Consider the following 15,717-nt stretch of genomic DNA (forward strand, 5'->3'; position numbering starts at 1 on the left):
TTTTTTTTTTTTTGTACAGGCATTTTCGCTGTTCTCCATGTTTTGTGTTGACTGTCCATATTTCTCCTGCAGATTTTTCAGACAAAAAGAAAGAAATGGAGTGCTTGAAGGATTGAAGTTATTCCTTCAGAGAAAAATTAAAAGATCAATCTTTCCAATTTGCATTTGGAAACTAAAGATCCCCCCTTCCTAAATACTAAGGAAGCGTTGGGTATTGATTTAGGCATTGATTTTTATTTTTTCACCACGTGTTGTAAGTACATCAGGGAACGATCACTGCAATTTGTTAATTGCATTATTTTTGTCAGTCATCATTTGAGTGTAACCAAGTAATTGTCCCCCTCCACTCCCCCTCAAAAAAAGAGTGATCCTGGATGTCAAATAGAGACCTCTGATTTTCCAAAGCTAAGCAAATGGCTGCAGAAATGTTGAATAGCAAACACACTCACAATGCTAACGTGAGATACAAATGTCAGTTTTTAGGAAGTTTCAAACATATCTTACATTGACTAAACATTTGACTATTTTAGTTAAAATGGGCAGATTTGTGGAAGGATGCTATTTCTAATTGAGCACCTTTCCTATTAGAATCTGAAAGATTCAAGGAGTAACATTTTCGGTAAAATGCGTAGGAAAAAAGCAGGCTAACACATAGATTAATTAAGTTGTGACAATAGTCTATTTACTCTTTGAGGATATTAGTAGTAATGGAAAAAAAATAAAGTGGGAAGTGTGATTTAAATAATTTCATTGTCCTAAAATGATTCTCCAGGATTCAAGAATTCTGAAGACTTTCTTTCAAAATCTTCAAAATAAAGTTTTGAGTAGCAAAATAGATATATGTGGGGTCTGGAAGAAAGAGAATTTCTATTTAAGACCTAATTTTAGATTTTTGTCTCTGGAAGGAGAATCTGAACACATTTTTTTCTCTTGACAAGGAAGTAAACTGGCAAGAAACAGGGTTGGTGGGAAGAGGCAGGAGGAGGAGCAGGGAATGGGGATGGAGGTCATAGAACTGGGAAGACCTTTTGTAGTCGCTTTCCTATAGCATACTTACTGCCTTAGTGTGTGTGTGCTTTCCTTAAAATGTCAGGTCCAACACCAGCGATGGCAAGGACCAGACAGGAAGCACAGGACATCTTTCACTTTCCCTGTGCTCCACAGACTGCACAACCTTATCTGTGTACCCCAGCAGCACTGGTCTCCTGTGGACAAAAGTGACAGCCGCCACCTTTCTAACTGCAGCAGGCTCTAGAGAAACAATTTGGCTGCTCAGCAGAGTTTGCAGAGCAAAATGTTCCCTGGACCTACTGAGTCAAAGATGTCAGCCTCATAAGCATTTTGTGGTCTGAATTTGTCCTGTAGGGCACTGGTTGGAACACACTAAAAAAAGCACTGAAATTAACATCTTTTGAGGAAATAACTGTTTTGACATTCTCTCTACGAAGACAGAAGGACCTGAGGGAAAGGCATGGGGCAGGGACAGGGGAAGGTCAGGCTGGGTGTGAGGAAAATGTTCTTCACCAAGAGGGCGGTTGGGCACTGGGACAGGCTCCCAAGGGCAATGGTCATGGCATTGAGCCTGACAGAGTTCCAGAAGCATTTGGACAATGCTCTCAGACATCTGGTCTGATATTTGGGTGGTCCTATGTGGAGCCAGGAGTTGGACTCAATGATCCTTGTGGGTTCTTTCTGATTTGGGTTATTGTATGATTCTGTGAAATGTCTGGCTTGGAAAAATTTCTTTTCAATGGTTTGGATTATTTCAAAAATCTGTCCTCTTTCCCACAGAAGTCAGGATCAGGATGCCTAGGAAAGCACATAAGACAAGGCAAACATGCAGCAGTAACTTTTCAGAACAGTCCTGTGCCTTGTTGTAGTCTAGGTTCTGGGGACTTCCCTACACAAAAAGCATTTGCCTTAGGATTTTGTACAAAAATTAGTCCACTAGTGCGTTTTTACATTGAACAAGCTTCCTAAGACCGTTTGATCTTTTTCTTAGTTGTGTCAGAAGTAATAGGGGGAACATTCATCACAGTTCATTCTCTCCATGCTCTTCATGATTGTATAAATTTCTTAAATACTTCCTCTGTTTGTTTGTTTTTGTCCAGGCTGAAGAATCCCCATCTAGTTAGTTATTCTTTGGATGGAATTAATTTCTCACTGCAGCTGATCAGTATTGACTCATCATGACTTGGTAGAAGAGGAAAAGGTTTGGGGCAGGTGGGAGAACAGAAGATGAGGAAGTTTATAACTGTTGGGATGAGCAGAACTGCGCATAGTGTCTTTGTGCTTCACATGTTACAGAGTGGTATAATAAATCTTTGTGTTCTGTTCTCTCTTCCACTTCTGCTCACTCCTGACATTTCATGTGTATTGTCATGAGTAAATGTAACTTTGCTAATCTCTTCATTAGTCTTTGAAAGCCAAACAGACTACACTAGCTGTGTAGACTGATCTCTGTCTATTTTGAGTCCTTCAAAGAATTCCAATAGACTGAGTCACGGGTTCCTTCTGTAGAAAAGGATGCAGTACACTTTAAATGTATTTAGCTTTTATGTTTACAAACCCTGCTTAATACTTTTTTTCTGTCTTGCAGTACCACTTGTTTTTCAGTTGGAATCAAGAAACTGTTCTTAATGCTTTGTATGATTTTGTCCAAGTACTGAACTGTCCTTGTAACAGTGTGTGGTGTTTGCACTAAATAGCATGCATTTGCTGTTTACATAGCAGGTATGATATACCTTTGTTAGATGCTTATGCGGCAGTATCAGAGAGAGCTGGAAATATTTTTTTCCATTGTGTTTTGTATGGTTCACCTGATGGTAGAACCAAGCAAGAAGATAACCCTGATCATAGAATCATGACTCATGTCCTGAGTTGGAAGGAACCCACAAGGATCATCAAATTAACTCTTGATGAGTGCCTCCTGCATCACATTCAGTGTAATTTAAGCAGTTCACCTGCAGTCTGCACGTACGTGTTGAAAAGTCTCTCAGCTCCTTTCTAAGATTCTCCAACCGAAGTGTGGTATGTTGGAAGTTTACAGTGACACCATAAGGGTTCAGTTCACAGGCTAGATTTGTAGCCCAGTTTAGCGGTCCTAGTAAGACTTTAACAATGATGGGTACCAGAATGCTGGGATTGGGGAGAGAGGAGATGAGGCAGTCTGCAGAAACCCTGACCTTCTGCGTGGTCCGCTCCAGACTACTGCATGGAAGTCACCTCCTATAAAAGTCAGTCAGAGCAGTTTCCGAATTGCTTTTGTTTAAGGACTGTTGAGGGGACAGGGATAGAGGATGCAAGTACAGTAAGACTGCCTAGGGATTTGCGGCAGACATAACACATTATGCACCTGTATGAATTCCTGCTTATGGTCTGCATTTTTCATTAGCCAAGAGTTCATTTTTCAATTACTTTACTGTTGTTGATGTTAATTCTACCAGAGAAACCAGTAAACATTTGTTGCCAGATAATAAGATTATAAAAGTAGAACTGAGAGAAATGTATTTTTCAATAAAGGTTTTAAAGTGATCATGTAACTTGCAGCTTTTTTAACTTCCATTGATCTTAAGAGCTAAAAGTGCATCTATTATAGAAGTGTAATCAACACACAGCTTACAGTGATCTGAGATGCAAAGAATCTTTTCTGAAAGATTTAATGACAAAATGAATTATTTAGCGTTACAAAGTTCTAGATCTTCTTCTATTCCATCAAACATAGCTTAAGAAAAAAAATGTTTCTCGTAACAGTTATGGAACTCAAAATTCAGCAATACTAAGCAAACTGTCCTCTTGCCATATTGAGTTCTGTCTGTGCCAAACTCTGTCGTGACACAAAGCCAAGTACTTTTCTAAGGAAAAGGGCCCAAGAATTCAAGGCATGTATTCACTGCTCAAGACACTTGTAATAATGATTTCAAATGTGTTTGTCCAGGGGGAAAAAGTGCTGACTTAAATTCCGGGGTTGTGGTCTCATTCCTTTTGCCAACTTGAAATAATGTGCCCCCCATCTTCCCCTCCAATTAGCTCAGTCAGCTTTGAGTTGATATAACTCTTGTTCTGTCTTTTTTTCTTCCTTTCCCTTTTTCTTCCTTTCCCTTTTTCTTCCTTTCCCTTTTTCTGCCATGGTTTACTCAGTGCTCTGCTGACTTTCCTTAATTTTAGTCCTTTCTTTACTCTGAAGTAAAAAAAAAATATTACTTATTGTCTGAAGCTATGAGTCAAAACTGAAACAGTGTGGAGACGTGTTTAGAATTCAAGCAAGAATTTAGGCTAAATAGTACAAAGATTTTAGTCTATAAAATTTTTTCTTAAAATCCATGCAAAGAACAGAGGCCAAGTACCATCCTCTACTATATTAGCTGTTACTGAATACTGACTGTAGTTTGTTTCTGAAATCTTTTTTTAATTATATAGGTCTTCACTTAAAGGAAATAAGAAAGCCTTATGTTCCACTGAGTATGAGCCTTAGCTGTTGTAATGGTTTACTTACACCATGACTGTCTGTTATTGTTTATATATGTTTGGTAACGCTCTCAGGGAAATATTATTCAGGTATTAAATAATTGCTCCTGCGGCAAACTGTCAGTTCTTGTATTGCCTTGGAACTTTTTTTTTTTTTTCATTTGAACATGACCGCTAGGTGGGGATAAAACACCGAGTGAGGCCGTGAGAATGCTAGTTGCTGTTCCTGATGAAACGGTCTTCACGTCCACAACGCTGGCTTCCAGCATGCGGTGTTGGTTCTCTTGCAGCCTGTAAGATAAGGAAGAGTTTAACTAAGAGCTGCTATTTCAAAAGAAAGAACGATCCTGTTGCTGTTCTCATTTCTAAATTAAGAGCTTTTACAAAGCTTGATACAGTAAATTACTAATTGAAAAATAAATTTATTTATTGTGATTACCAAATCTTCTCCCATTTGCATCGTTGGGAATACGCCCCCAAAGTGTACATAAGGTGCAACAAGAAAAACATCTTTGTATTTTTTTTCCCTTAGAATATTCAAAAACTAGAAGATGACATTTTATCTGGTGGTTTTGTGTGTAAGAAACCTTCACATTTTGATAATTTTATGAAGATGAGAACCATCTTTTCTACTTATGGAAGTGCACAGAAAGTGTAATATTCCATTTTGTTTCAAGGTGATATGTACAAACCTTTAGGAGTATATATTCAGTGCTAAATCATCTTAATGCCTCTGTCTTTTTTATTTTTCTTTTTTCCTTCTTTTTTTTTTAATTTCTTTTTTTTTTTTTAATCTTCTGTCTTGGTTTTCCCTTTATCCCCAAAGCTGTTATACCAGACCTTTCACCAGCAGAGGATGTAGTTTTCCATCCTACACTAAGCTGATATACTCTTATATTTATATGGATATATGGAACTGTCAGATCTATGAGTATGTACAATAAACCTGTCTGTATGCATGTTTCCCAGAAATACATTTTAAAATATATTTTATTAGTTTGTAAGATCTCATTCATCATTGTAACTAATACTGTTTAGGTAAAGATTGATTTGAAAACTATCATTTAAGAGTCTTGGATGGAATCAAAGCTATCTGTACTTAGTCAGAGGTAAATGAGACAGAAGACTTAAATCTTGAGTATATTTTGAAGTGATCATCAGTAGTAGGAGCACCTTGTGACCAAGGTTGCAGATTTTTGTATTTGTATTTTCTAAAGCTAATGCTAACATTTGCTGATTCTGCTTCATAGACTGTAGTTTCTTATTTTGTTATAGTAGTGCTTTATTACAAAGGGTTGTTTGGCATGTTCCAGATGTGGAAAATTGTTTTTAAACAAAAACAGTCTGACATAAATGTTTATTATGTTTAAAGTATTTACTGTACAAGTTTAAAGTCAACCTGTAAGTTTAATTGCATTGATTGTCTTTGCAGCAGTTACATTGGCCACTATATTACTGTAATAGAGTATTCCAATACAGTAATAGAGTAACACAATACTCTAATGCAATAGGGTATTTATATTATAAAGGTCCTCCTCCTTAGTAAAATCAAATCATATTTATATTTTCCAGAAGCAGCAAGTAATCAAATTGTAGATTTGTTGGCAAAGTAAATTACCTGGCATTCTAGCAAAAATAGCAGTGATTGTGGTCTGTAACTTAGAAGCTCTGTTTTCATTTTTAAAATCTTGTTTTAGAAGTCACTACTAAGCGTCATCTACTAATAATAACTACTAAGTTATTATTCAACTTGTACAGCTTTTGGTAGAAATTATCATTAATGACAGCAATCATCTCAAGACCTCAAGACTAAACCCATACATTTCACATGTATCCTCTAGCAGTAGTGCAGGCTTATGTGGCTGTTGGCACTCCTTTGATCCTTAAGCCAGCACAACTGTTTTGAAGTCACACATCAAATACGGGATGGAAGTGATGAGCTGAAACCCCCCACCCCATTCCATTTTTTGGTCCATTTGTGGAGGACAGCAAGCTGTGTGGTGCGATGGACATGCTGGAGGGAAGGAATGCCATCCGGAGGGACCTGGGCAGGCCTGAGAGGTGGGCCTGTGCGAACCTCATGAGGTTCAACAGGGCCAAGTGCACCTCAGTCAGGGTAATCCTAAACATCAGCACAGGCTGGGCAATGAGGGATTAGAGGGCAGCCCTGAGGAGAGGGACTTGGGAATACTGGTAGCTGAGAAGCTTGACAGGAGCTGGCGGTGCATGCTTGCAGTCCTCAAAGGCAGCTGTGTCTTGGGCTGCACCAAAAGCAGCTTGGCCAGCAGGGCAAGGGAGGTGATTCTGCCCCTCTGCTCTGCTCTTGTGAGGCACCACCTGGAGCTCTGTGTTCAGCTCTGGGGCCCCACATGTGAGAAGGACGTGGAGTTGTTGGAGTGGGTCTAGAGGACGGCCCCAAAAATGATCGAGAGGCTGGAGCACCTCTCCTATGAGGACAGGCTGAGGGAGTTGGGGTTGTTCAGCCTGGAGAAGAGAAATCTCCGGGGAGATCTTACAGGGGCCTTCCAGTACGTAAGGGGGCCTACAGGAAAGTGGGAGAGAGAAAAAGAGGGTAAATTGAGATTAGATATTAGGAATAAGCTCTTCACTCAGAGAGTGGTGAGGCACTGGCACAGGTTGCCCAGAGAAGCTGTGGATGCCCCATCCCTGGAGGTGCTCAAGGCCAGGCTGGATGGGACTTTGGGCAACCTGGTCTGGTGGGAGGTGTCCCTGCCCATGGCAGGGGGGTTGTAACAGGGTGATCTTTAAGGTCCCTTCCAACCCAAACCATTCTGTGATTCATTCTTCACCTGTATGGTACCGTGACTCTTTGAGGTACGATCCTACCAGTAGTTACTCTGCCATCAGAGATGCAGGGGTGCACAAAGGCAGAAATGAGCAGCAGGGGGAGGAATAGGAAGGAAGAGGAATGTCTTAAGCCCACCCTGCTGCTGAAAACTGACCTTATCCCTAACCCAGGGATGTCAACAGTCCTACACAGCACTGCAGAAAGTTGAGTGTAATGACTGAAACAGTTTGAACTGGCCACTACAGACTCTAGCAACACTTTACCCAGAATACACATAACCTTATTTATGGACCTACATTTGTTTATTCTTCTAATTTAAACTGAACTGTTTTCTGATTGCTCAGTCCAAGGAATGGCTGGCTCTTCTGTAATGTTGCTGCCATTAACGGAAATGCAAGCCCTTTATATAATAATTGCAGCATGTTGGTTCATTTACTTCTTGAAAAATGCTCTTTGCTATTGCATCTGGTGCCTACCATAATTAATATAATTTATTTAATTTATTTTCCAAGCTATATCTGAGAAGTTAAAATTTTCCTCAGTGGTACAATTTACAGTAATATTTTCTCTCCAATAATATGACAAATATAGTTGCAAATCATTTTTAAACATTCATTATTTTAGCTATGCTCTCATTTCTTGTTTCTTTTTATAGTCTGTTTAATTGTTAATTTTGCATCTGACATGTCTTGGCTTTTTTCATGAACAAATAAAACAAATTATCACTTTTATTATATACTTGAAGTTTACTATATATTTGAATTGGTTTACAATTTTATGTAGATAAAGAATATGAAATACTAATCCACTGAAAGACATAGCAAGACTGAGTTTTCACGTGTGTGTATACTTTAGTTGCATTTTGTTTTTCATTAATCTCATGTGAGTCTGCTCAACTAGTAGGAAGGTAACAGCAGGTGTTTTTACATGTTTATTTGAAGTTTCATGTTATTGTTGCATGTCCTGATTGTTTTTACTTGAAATGTTATGTTACTGTTCTTGAAAGCCTCCATTCACTTGGTCAAATGGAAAGACTTGCAGGTCCTTCTGAGTTTATGCTGGCTTTGTTAATCTATATGAATGACTTCTTCATAGTATCAGCAGGAGAAGACAAGGTGTCAGCATTGCAAAACAAAGCTGGTTTTGTTCCATGTTTAGCTGTCTCTAACAGATACAGTCAATCACTTGATGGCATTCATGGCAATCGTTTATGAAGCTATCGATTTTGTATGTGTATTCCTTAATGCAGCTAGCCAATATACTGAGAAAATCAGGTGGTCTCATCTTTTTTGGTGCTTAAAAGGAGTGCTCTGCAGCAATTAGGGACCCTTTATTAATTAAATTTGTCCAACTTTATTAATTATACTTTTTTGACAGCTGAAGTTAATGTAATCTGTTGTTGCTGTGATTATTTTCATGGTTGTTTATGATAATATGTTGTTGGTCAGTGGCAGAGCTGCATTTTCTTCATGTCTGTGTGAAGGTAATGAATTATAGAAAGCTGTAAGTTCTCTTTAAAGAAGAGTATCTGCACTTTAGCTTAATTGTCAACTTCTATGCTTTTGGAGTTATTGTTTTCCTTTGATTCTGTTCCACTTCTAGTTTGACCTTAATTTGGCACATTTTATATTCTTTCTGATATTTTCTGGCAGGGGGGAGGGAGTTAGAGTTCAGAGCCTTGAAACTACTTTTATGGAGATTCCCCTTCAGCACCCATGAGGTTGTGCCAGAGCTGCACTAGTGATGTGTGAAAGACTAGACATAGCACAGTCCAGTGGGAAGCAGACTTAATTAAGTACTATTCTTTAATAGATTTGTAGATTCAGGATAGAATTCAGTATTTTGGGAGAATGAGAGACTATTGCATTCTGAGAATGCTATTACATGCCCTTTTGCTTTTACGAAAGCAGTTTGATCTATCAGAATCTTCTAAATGAGATTCCAAGTTGCAGTAGTCTGGTGGTGGAGCTAGTAATTCTGTCATGTCACATCTGAATTCATACTGGAGAGAGAAAGCAGAGATGGAAGGAATATTCTTTATCCAGGCTTCATTTTCAGAGTTAAATTGTCAATATGCTGGACACTGATACTTCTGTATGCCGGTGGAAGTGAAAAGTAAGCATTTTGTCTACATTGGTATGGGAGGATTTGAAGAAACTGTAGTAACAAGGGAAATAAAATCTCAACATAAAGATAGGAATGTTGTCTTTCATTTATGTCTTGTATGAAAATAATTTTGGTTAGCTATATCTAGAAAATTCTTGTTAAAGACCAACAAGACTTTTTATTAAAAGTTTTGCCTTCAAATACAAGCTCTGAGTGCGGCTCCTCTCAGATTGTTAGCACTTCACTCTTGTGCTTTGTTTTTCCTTCAGGCTAAAATTGCCTGTCCTTTTATGTATGCTCCCTGTATTGTATGCCAAAACCTATTTGAGCACTTATGCACATACCAGACTGGTTTTGCAATAAAATGAGTTCATGCACAATGACTGGTGTTAACAGGAAAAGGTATTTCATATAAAACAGTGTAAAGTAAGCATTCCTTTTAGTAGGGAGCTCTCTCTGTGTGTTCTTATATTTCTTTAGTTATGTTTGAAAATCATTGTCATTACTGTAACTATATATATATATATATATAGTTACATATATATATAATGTGAATGAAACGTGGAGGCAGATAGTCTCTGCCTGCCAGAGCTGACCTTAGTAGCTCAAAGGTCTAGAATCTCCTTGTTGCTTTTCTGAAGGTGTATGTTGATCCTCATATGATACTAAACACCGCAGCGCTTTACTCCTTGAATGCAAGTTTTTAATTACTGTCAAGTTGTAATATCTCTCAGCAAATAATTCATACATAACTGAGATATTACAGTGTTCTAAAGATTAATATGTTGTTGACCATGGATTTTCGTTAGCCCAACTTCAGTCAGCTGCCTGACTCTAAATATCTCCTTCATACAACAAATCTGAGTGTTGCTTTTCTGGGCCATGGAGGTGGGAGTGTGGGAGTCAGTATTTCAAAGTCAGTATTTTCTTAACTTTGATTTGGATTCATTGCTCCAGGGTACATCTTCTTAGTATTGTCACAAAAATTAGTAAAAAGGCAGCCAGTAATTGCACTGCACAGTTATGATGAGTTATGTATGTGAACTTTTCTGCTAGCTAAAGCTGAAATATACTTGATTTTTATAATCAGCTCAATAGTATGTAAATTCTTGCACTAAAGTGAAGCTATCTGTATAAAATCCATGACAATTAAGAGAATAAATTTTCAACAGAGTAGCAACTAGAAGTTTCCCTCCCATGGCTGATTATGGGGCAGACATCCAATATAAATATAAAATTGTTTGTTAAGTGAGCACAAACAAATTACTTTTTTTTTTCATCTAGTTGTATACATATTTGCAGCCCTTGGTCTTCATAATCTACAAATCACTGTGTGGGTTTTATTCCTAATTTCAAAAATGCAAATACTGGTTGTCTCTGTAGAGCTTCAGTAACTGAAATTCTGTTTTTCATAGAAGATTGAGTAGTAACTGAACCTGTCTATTTTATATTTATATATTTTTATTATTTCTATACCAAAATTTTTATCTCTGTCTCCAAACATATTAGATGGCACTTGTTCATCCTCTAGGTGGATAAAGGTAGAAGACAAACCTCTGATTTATCTAAATTAAACTTAAATGATAAGGGTGACGGCTATATATAGTTCCGCTGGGCAAGAAATACATGGCTCTAAAAAAGACATTGCTCTTGCTTGAATGAAAACATTCTGTGATTATTAAAGGTCAACTGCTTTTCTGATGTTTACTATAAACTACATCTTCAACTAGAGTCTTCCTATGTAAAGATCTTTTTTCTCATTTCAGGTCCATTGGGCCACGGCTTGTGTTGAGAATGACATTAGGAGCAGAAATCACTAGCCAGCTCAAGGCTTCTTCATACATCGCATCAGGCCAAAACCTTTTGAGATGGGACCTCTCACCAGAGCAAATTAGATCAAGAACTGAAGAACTAATCAGGAAGACAAAGCATGTATATGACAGCGTTGGGATGCTTGATATTGAAGAAGTAACACATGAAAATACTGTACGGGCCTTGGCAGATATAGAAGTAGAATATGCAGGTTAGTGCATACTTTCAGTGATTCTCTCCATAGTGCATTCCATCTGCACATGAAGAAACTATGAGGAAAGATAGTTCTGGCTTACAATTCAGATCTCAGCTGTCCTTGTGTAGAATGTGTAGAAGTCTCATCTCTTAAGGGTCCTCCAGTCATAGTCATTTTTCGGGATCTCTGCAGTGTGTAACATGATCGGCTATGAAGTTCTGCTACTTTAATCTAGAGGCAAAAATAAGGATTAGAAAAACTATGTTGCTGATCTTTTTGATGAATCCAGAGAACTGCAGTGGTCACCTGTTTTATTTTTTGCATGTTAAGCTCTGCGCAGTTGTATTTTATTTTCAAACTGAGTACAACCACTAGGGGACAGAGTGCAACAGTATAGAGTACAGTGTCCATGGGATAGGTATTACATTGAAGCTTGATAAGCAGTGCCTTTCTCAAAGGCTGTATAATCTGACTGAAACAAACAATTCAATTAAAGCCATGGAAAGATTGATATGGTCTTAGTGGAGAAAAGGTGATGGATCATGTGGTGGCTGCATGGGATCCCCAAAGTAGTCTGTGTAATAAAATGTCAGGTTCTCTTAAATCCTCTCAAAAAATCTGCTGCAGCAACAGAAGTGCTGAAAACAGGCACCTTGGCTTGGAGCCTAGTCTTCACTTAGCAAAAAAGAGCAGCTTGCAGCACAAACGATTGCACTGTAATATTAGTCTGTGGCTTTTACATCACTTAGAATTATTGTTTGGGCATATCAAATTCATTGACTGAAATCAATGCTGGCAGAAAGACTGAGTAATCTTGATCCAAACAGCTTCCTGTCAGATTCAGTTTTAATTGTACCAATGTATTTGGTACAATTATTGTATGCCTTTTCACCACATTATAAATTTCTATGCTTTAAATTAAATTAAAAGGCAAATCTGTTTGATTCAGAAAATAGTGGCCATTAGCCTCTAAGCATAGCCATTGAGACTTGCATCTTCCACAATGTACTTTCTACTCTACATGCCATTGCAAAAGTGGGTCGTATCTAACTTGTAGTGCCAATCATCAAAGATGTATGCAAAATTACCAGGACTTACCTGTGAAATACCCCATGGCATATGATAAGGATATATTACCACAGCAAGGATTCCATTAGGAACCTGGATTTTTAAGTCCTGTGTATCCCTTTCACAGGTACATGAAAAACAGTCTTACTCCAGTAACTGAAACTCATGATCTGAAGAAGCATATATGACAGCAGGCCTTAGATTTTACTTGGAAGCTGCTAAAACTCAGTTCGTCGTTTTGAACCACCTTGGCAGAAGGACAGGAGGGGGAAAAAGAGTTTCCAATGCTTTTTAAGAAGAGCCATATGCCCATGCTTGCATTCCAAAGGTTTCTAAAGAGCTGAGAATATCTCAGGGCTTCATAAACAACTGAAGAGTAAATAAAATTAAAAAGCTTTACAGCAAATTGTCCTAGGATATTGTTACTCTAAAACATGTTTTTTCAAGGGGGTGGGGGGATAATTAGTTTTTAATTAAGTTCATTCAGTTAGTCATAACAATTCATTTCTATTTAGTGCTTCTATTCATTACAAAGATGCAATATTTGTTTAATAAGTAAGGTTTTACTTAATCTCAGAAAAATATTCTATAAAATGTTGTATTAGCTTATGATCTCTAGAAGTTCAGAATACATAACATCTCTTGTGGTTACCAGATTATTTTTCCTTAAACATATATAAGAATTGGGGATTTTACACTATTCTCTCATACCAATGTAAAAATAACTTCAGGACAGATGGGCATGTTTGGAAGAATCAGAGTATTTCACTTTAAATACTAACATAGAAGCATTTGTGCCAGCTATGAAAAAATGTCAGTCTTCACTTACAAATGGTACATCTTCCAAAAATCACGTATCATATTAGTATACCCTTCAATGGACTTTGTAGAAGTATGAAGGTAAGATAATTAAACTTTGGTAATAGATGGTTTCTGTCAAATGTTTATTTGCCATAATGGTACGCAGTTTTGTCCCTTCACCCATTCATTTTTACATTATTTGTAATCACTTTATTTGCTTCAAGCCTGATCTGATTGTCAGGTTGCTTTGGGTACGTTTTTTCTTGTATCTTCTATAAATATCATAAGAGAGTGGAAGTTCTTTATCTGTGATGTTTCTAGCCTTCTGTGTAAGTGTTCATTGCCTTTTATTTAAACAGTGGAAAGAAGCATGTTGGATTTTCCCCAGCATGTCTCACCGGACAAAGAGGTACGCTTAGCAAGTACAGAAGCTGACAAAAAGCTTTCTAATTTCGATGTGGAGATGAGCATGAGAGACGATGTATTTCAGAAGATTGTTTATTTGCAGGTAAATCACAGTGATATCTGCATAACTTGTAGAAATGTAGATAAAATAGATGAAAAAACTATTTATCTAAAATAGTTGAAAAGCTGTTATATAAAGTGAAAAACTTTTATCTAAAGAAGTTAATATGCACAATGCTTTTGAAGGTCCCCATCACTCTGTTTCAACTGTTCCCATGCCATAAAACCTTGAGTCAATATAACTTGGTGTTCCCACTCTTTGCCTCTCATCTTTAGGTGTGTGTTTCATTCTCTCTCCATTGCAGCAGTTTTGATTTGTCTAAACTTCCAATGAACTGGTTCAGGAAGCTAAACCCACAGAAGGAAACTCGTCAAGAAAAATAAAAGGAACTGTTTTCTGTTGGCTAATCCCCATGGGCTGGTTTGCCCAAAGCATCACCCAGTAGGGAGGAAGAGGCTATATAGCAATGTATTTAGATTAACTTATACTGCTTTTGAATTTGTATCCAAAACTATGTTAAGTTATTGAGAATTTTAAAATTGAGTTTTAAGTTATAAAAGTTATTGAGAACATGTAACAGGGAGTGACCTCTGAAGTTATCTCTTTTGATCTGCTAATTATAGGCAACCCCATAGTAGCTTCCTCCTTATATGATGCTTAAGCCTCAAAGTAAAACTAAGTCAAAAGATACTGTTGAACTAGTTTCTATCCCTTTGAGTTTCTGTTGTTTCCCTTCTAATTGATCATCTCCATGCATCTTGTATTCTTCATTCGTACTGTTTATTTTGTAGTTTGGGCTCCAAGGTATCACTAGCATCATGAAAAGTTCAGCTTTTCATTATGCTAGTAATACCTTGGAGCCCTATTTCTTGAAGTCATTGTTTGTGCTTTTTGCAGTGTAGACCATGAACAAAAATAATATTAGCAACACCTTATTAAAGTGCCTTTCAGTAGTATTGTTTTCTTTTGCTGTGTTTTCTAGGCATATTTTCAGGTGTTTTCCTCTAACTGAGTACTGTTGTTTAAGTGTATATGTAGGTATTTCATAGCCCCATTTTGAGGACCTTATGATGCTTAAGGCCCAAATAGTGCCTTACGTTCAGACTTGGGTTCCCTACCCCCAACCAGTTGCTATTAATTACATGGATTAATATGTATTTATTATTTTTTGTGATTTTCTCACCCCCCCAGTATAGGACACATTTAGGGATAATATCAGTGTATCCATCTAATTTTAATTTACAGGTATTTCTGATAGTAGCTACTGAAGATGATTGCTATTATTAACTAGCATTAGTTTCTATTATTTTTTTATATCTTTTTCATTTGAAGCATTCCTTCTTCGTTTTCCTTTGAAGCAATATTTTACTTTTATAACAGTTACAATTATTGCTTAAATCTCCAATTAATGTTTTTGAGATTTTACTTGGCTTAACTGCAGCATGTGAGCATGTTTAGTGTTCAATTAATGTTCTGGAAATGCGACCTGCACTAAGATAAGAGCATATATCAACTTCATAATAACTGTAAAAGTAGTAACATTTTCGTTGTAGAACAGATGTGAAATTGCCAACAGTGCTGGACTGATCAACTCTTACTATTTCCAAATACCAATACAAAGCTCTTGTTAGTTTTTGCTAAACTTCTAACACTTTCTCCCGTTAGAAACTCTACATTGAAAAGTCAGGTTCCTGGAGAGGAGAAAAAAAGGGACTTCAACAAACAGAAATGTTTTGCTGAAATCATGTTATAATTTTAAAGAAGCCAGTAAAAACGTTTTGACTAAATCATGCATTTCACCACCTCAGTGAGGATATAATAGTTCTGAAATGAATAGTTCTGAATTCTTTGTGTGAATTCAGTTTCATGATACTCTACAGGGGCCAGGTTAAAATGGAGTGAGGATTATGAGGCCCCTCACATTCCCATGTTATTTATACTGCAGTCAATCCACTAACAGATGACTAAATATGCCAAATCTTAGTGATATCC

The 15,717-nt window shown here is 37.2% G+C and overlaps 1 protein-coding gene across 3 annotated transcripts in view; it reads left to right on the forward strand.

Annotated features, from left to right (window-relative positions):
• NLN (neurolysin) overlaps nucleotides 1–15,717 on the forward strand; it is a 41,342-nt gene that overhangs the window by 535 nt on the left and 25,090 nt on the right. For 2 of the 3 annotated variants that reach the window (XM_035553726.2, XM_035553725.2), the window contains exons 2-3: nucleotides 11,149–11,405; nucleotides 13,619–13,767. In XM_035553726.2, coding sequence (XP_035409619.1) covers nucleotides 11,149–11,405; nucleotides 13,619–13,767 — 406 coding nt within the window. Of the gene's footprint in view, nucleotides 1–2,137; nucleotides 2,224–11,148; nucleotides 11,406–13,618; nucleotides 13,768–15,717 lie in introns of those variants that run through there. The other variant, XM_035553727.2, reaches the window with a different exon arrangement.

Source organism: Cygnus atratus, chromosome Z (genome assembly GCF_013377495.2).
Source record: "Cygnus atratus isolate AKBS03 ecotype Queensland, Australia chromosome Z, CAtr_DNAZoo_HiC_assembly, whole genome shotgun sequence".
Classification (NCBI taxonomy): Eukaryota; Metazoa; Chordata; class Aves; order Anseriformes; family Anatidae; genus Cygnus; species Cygnus atratus.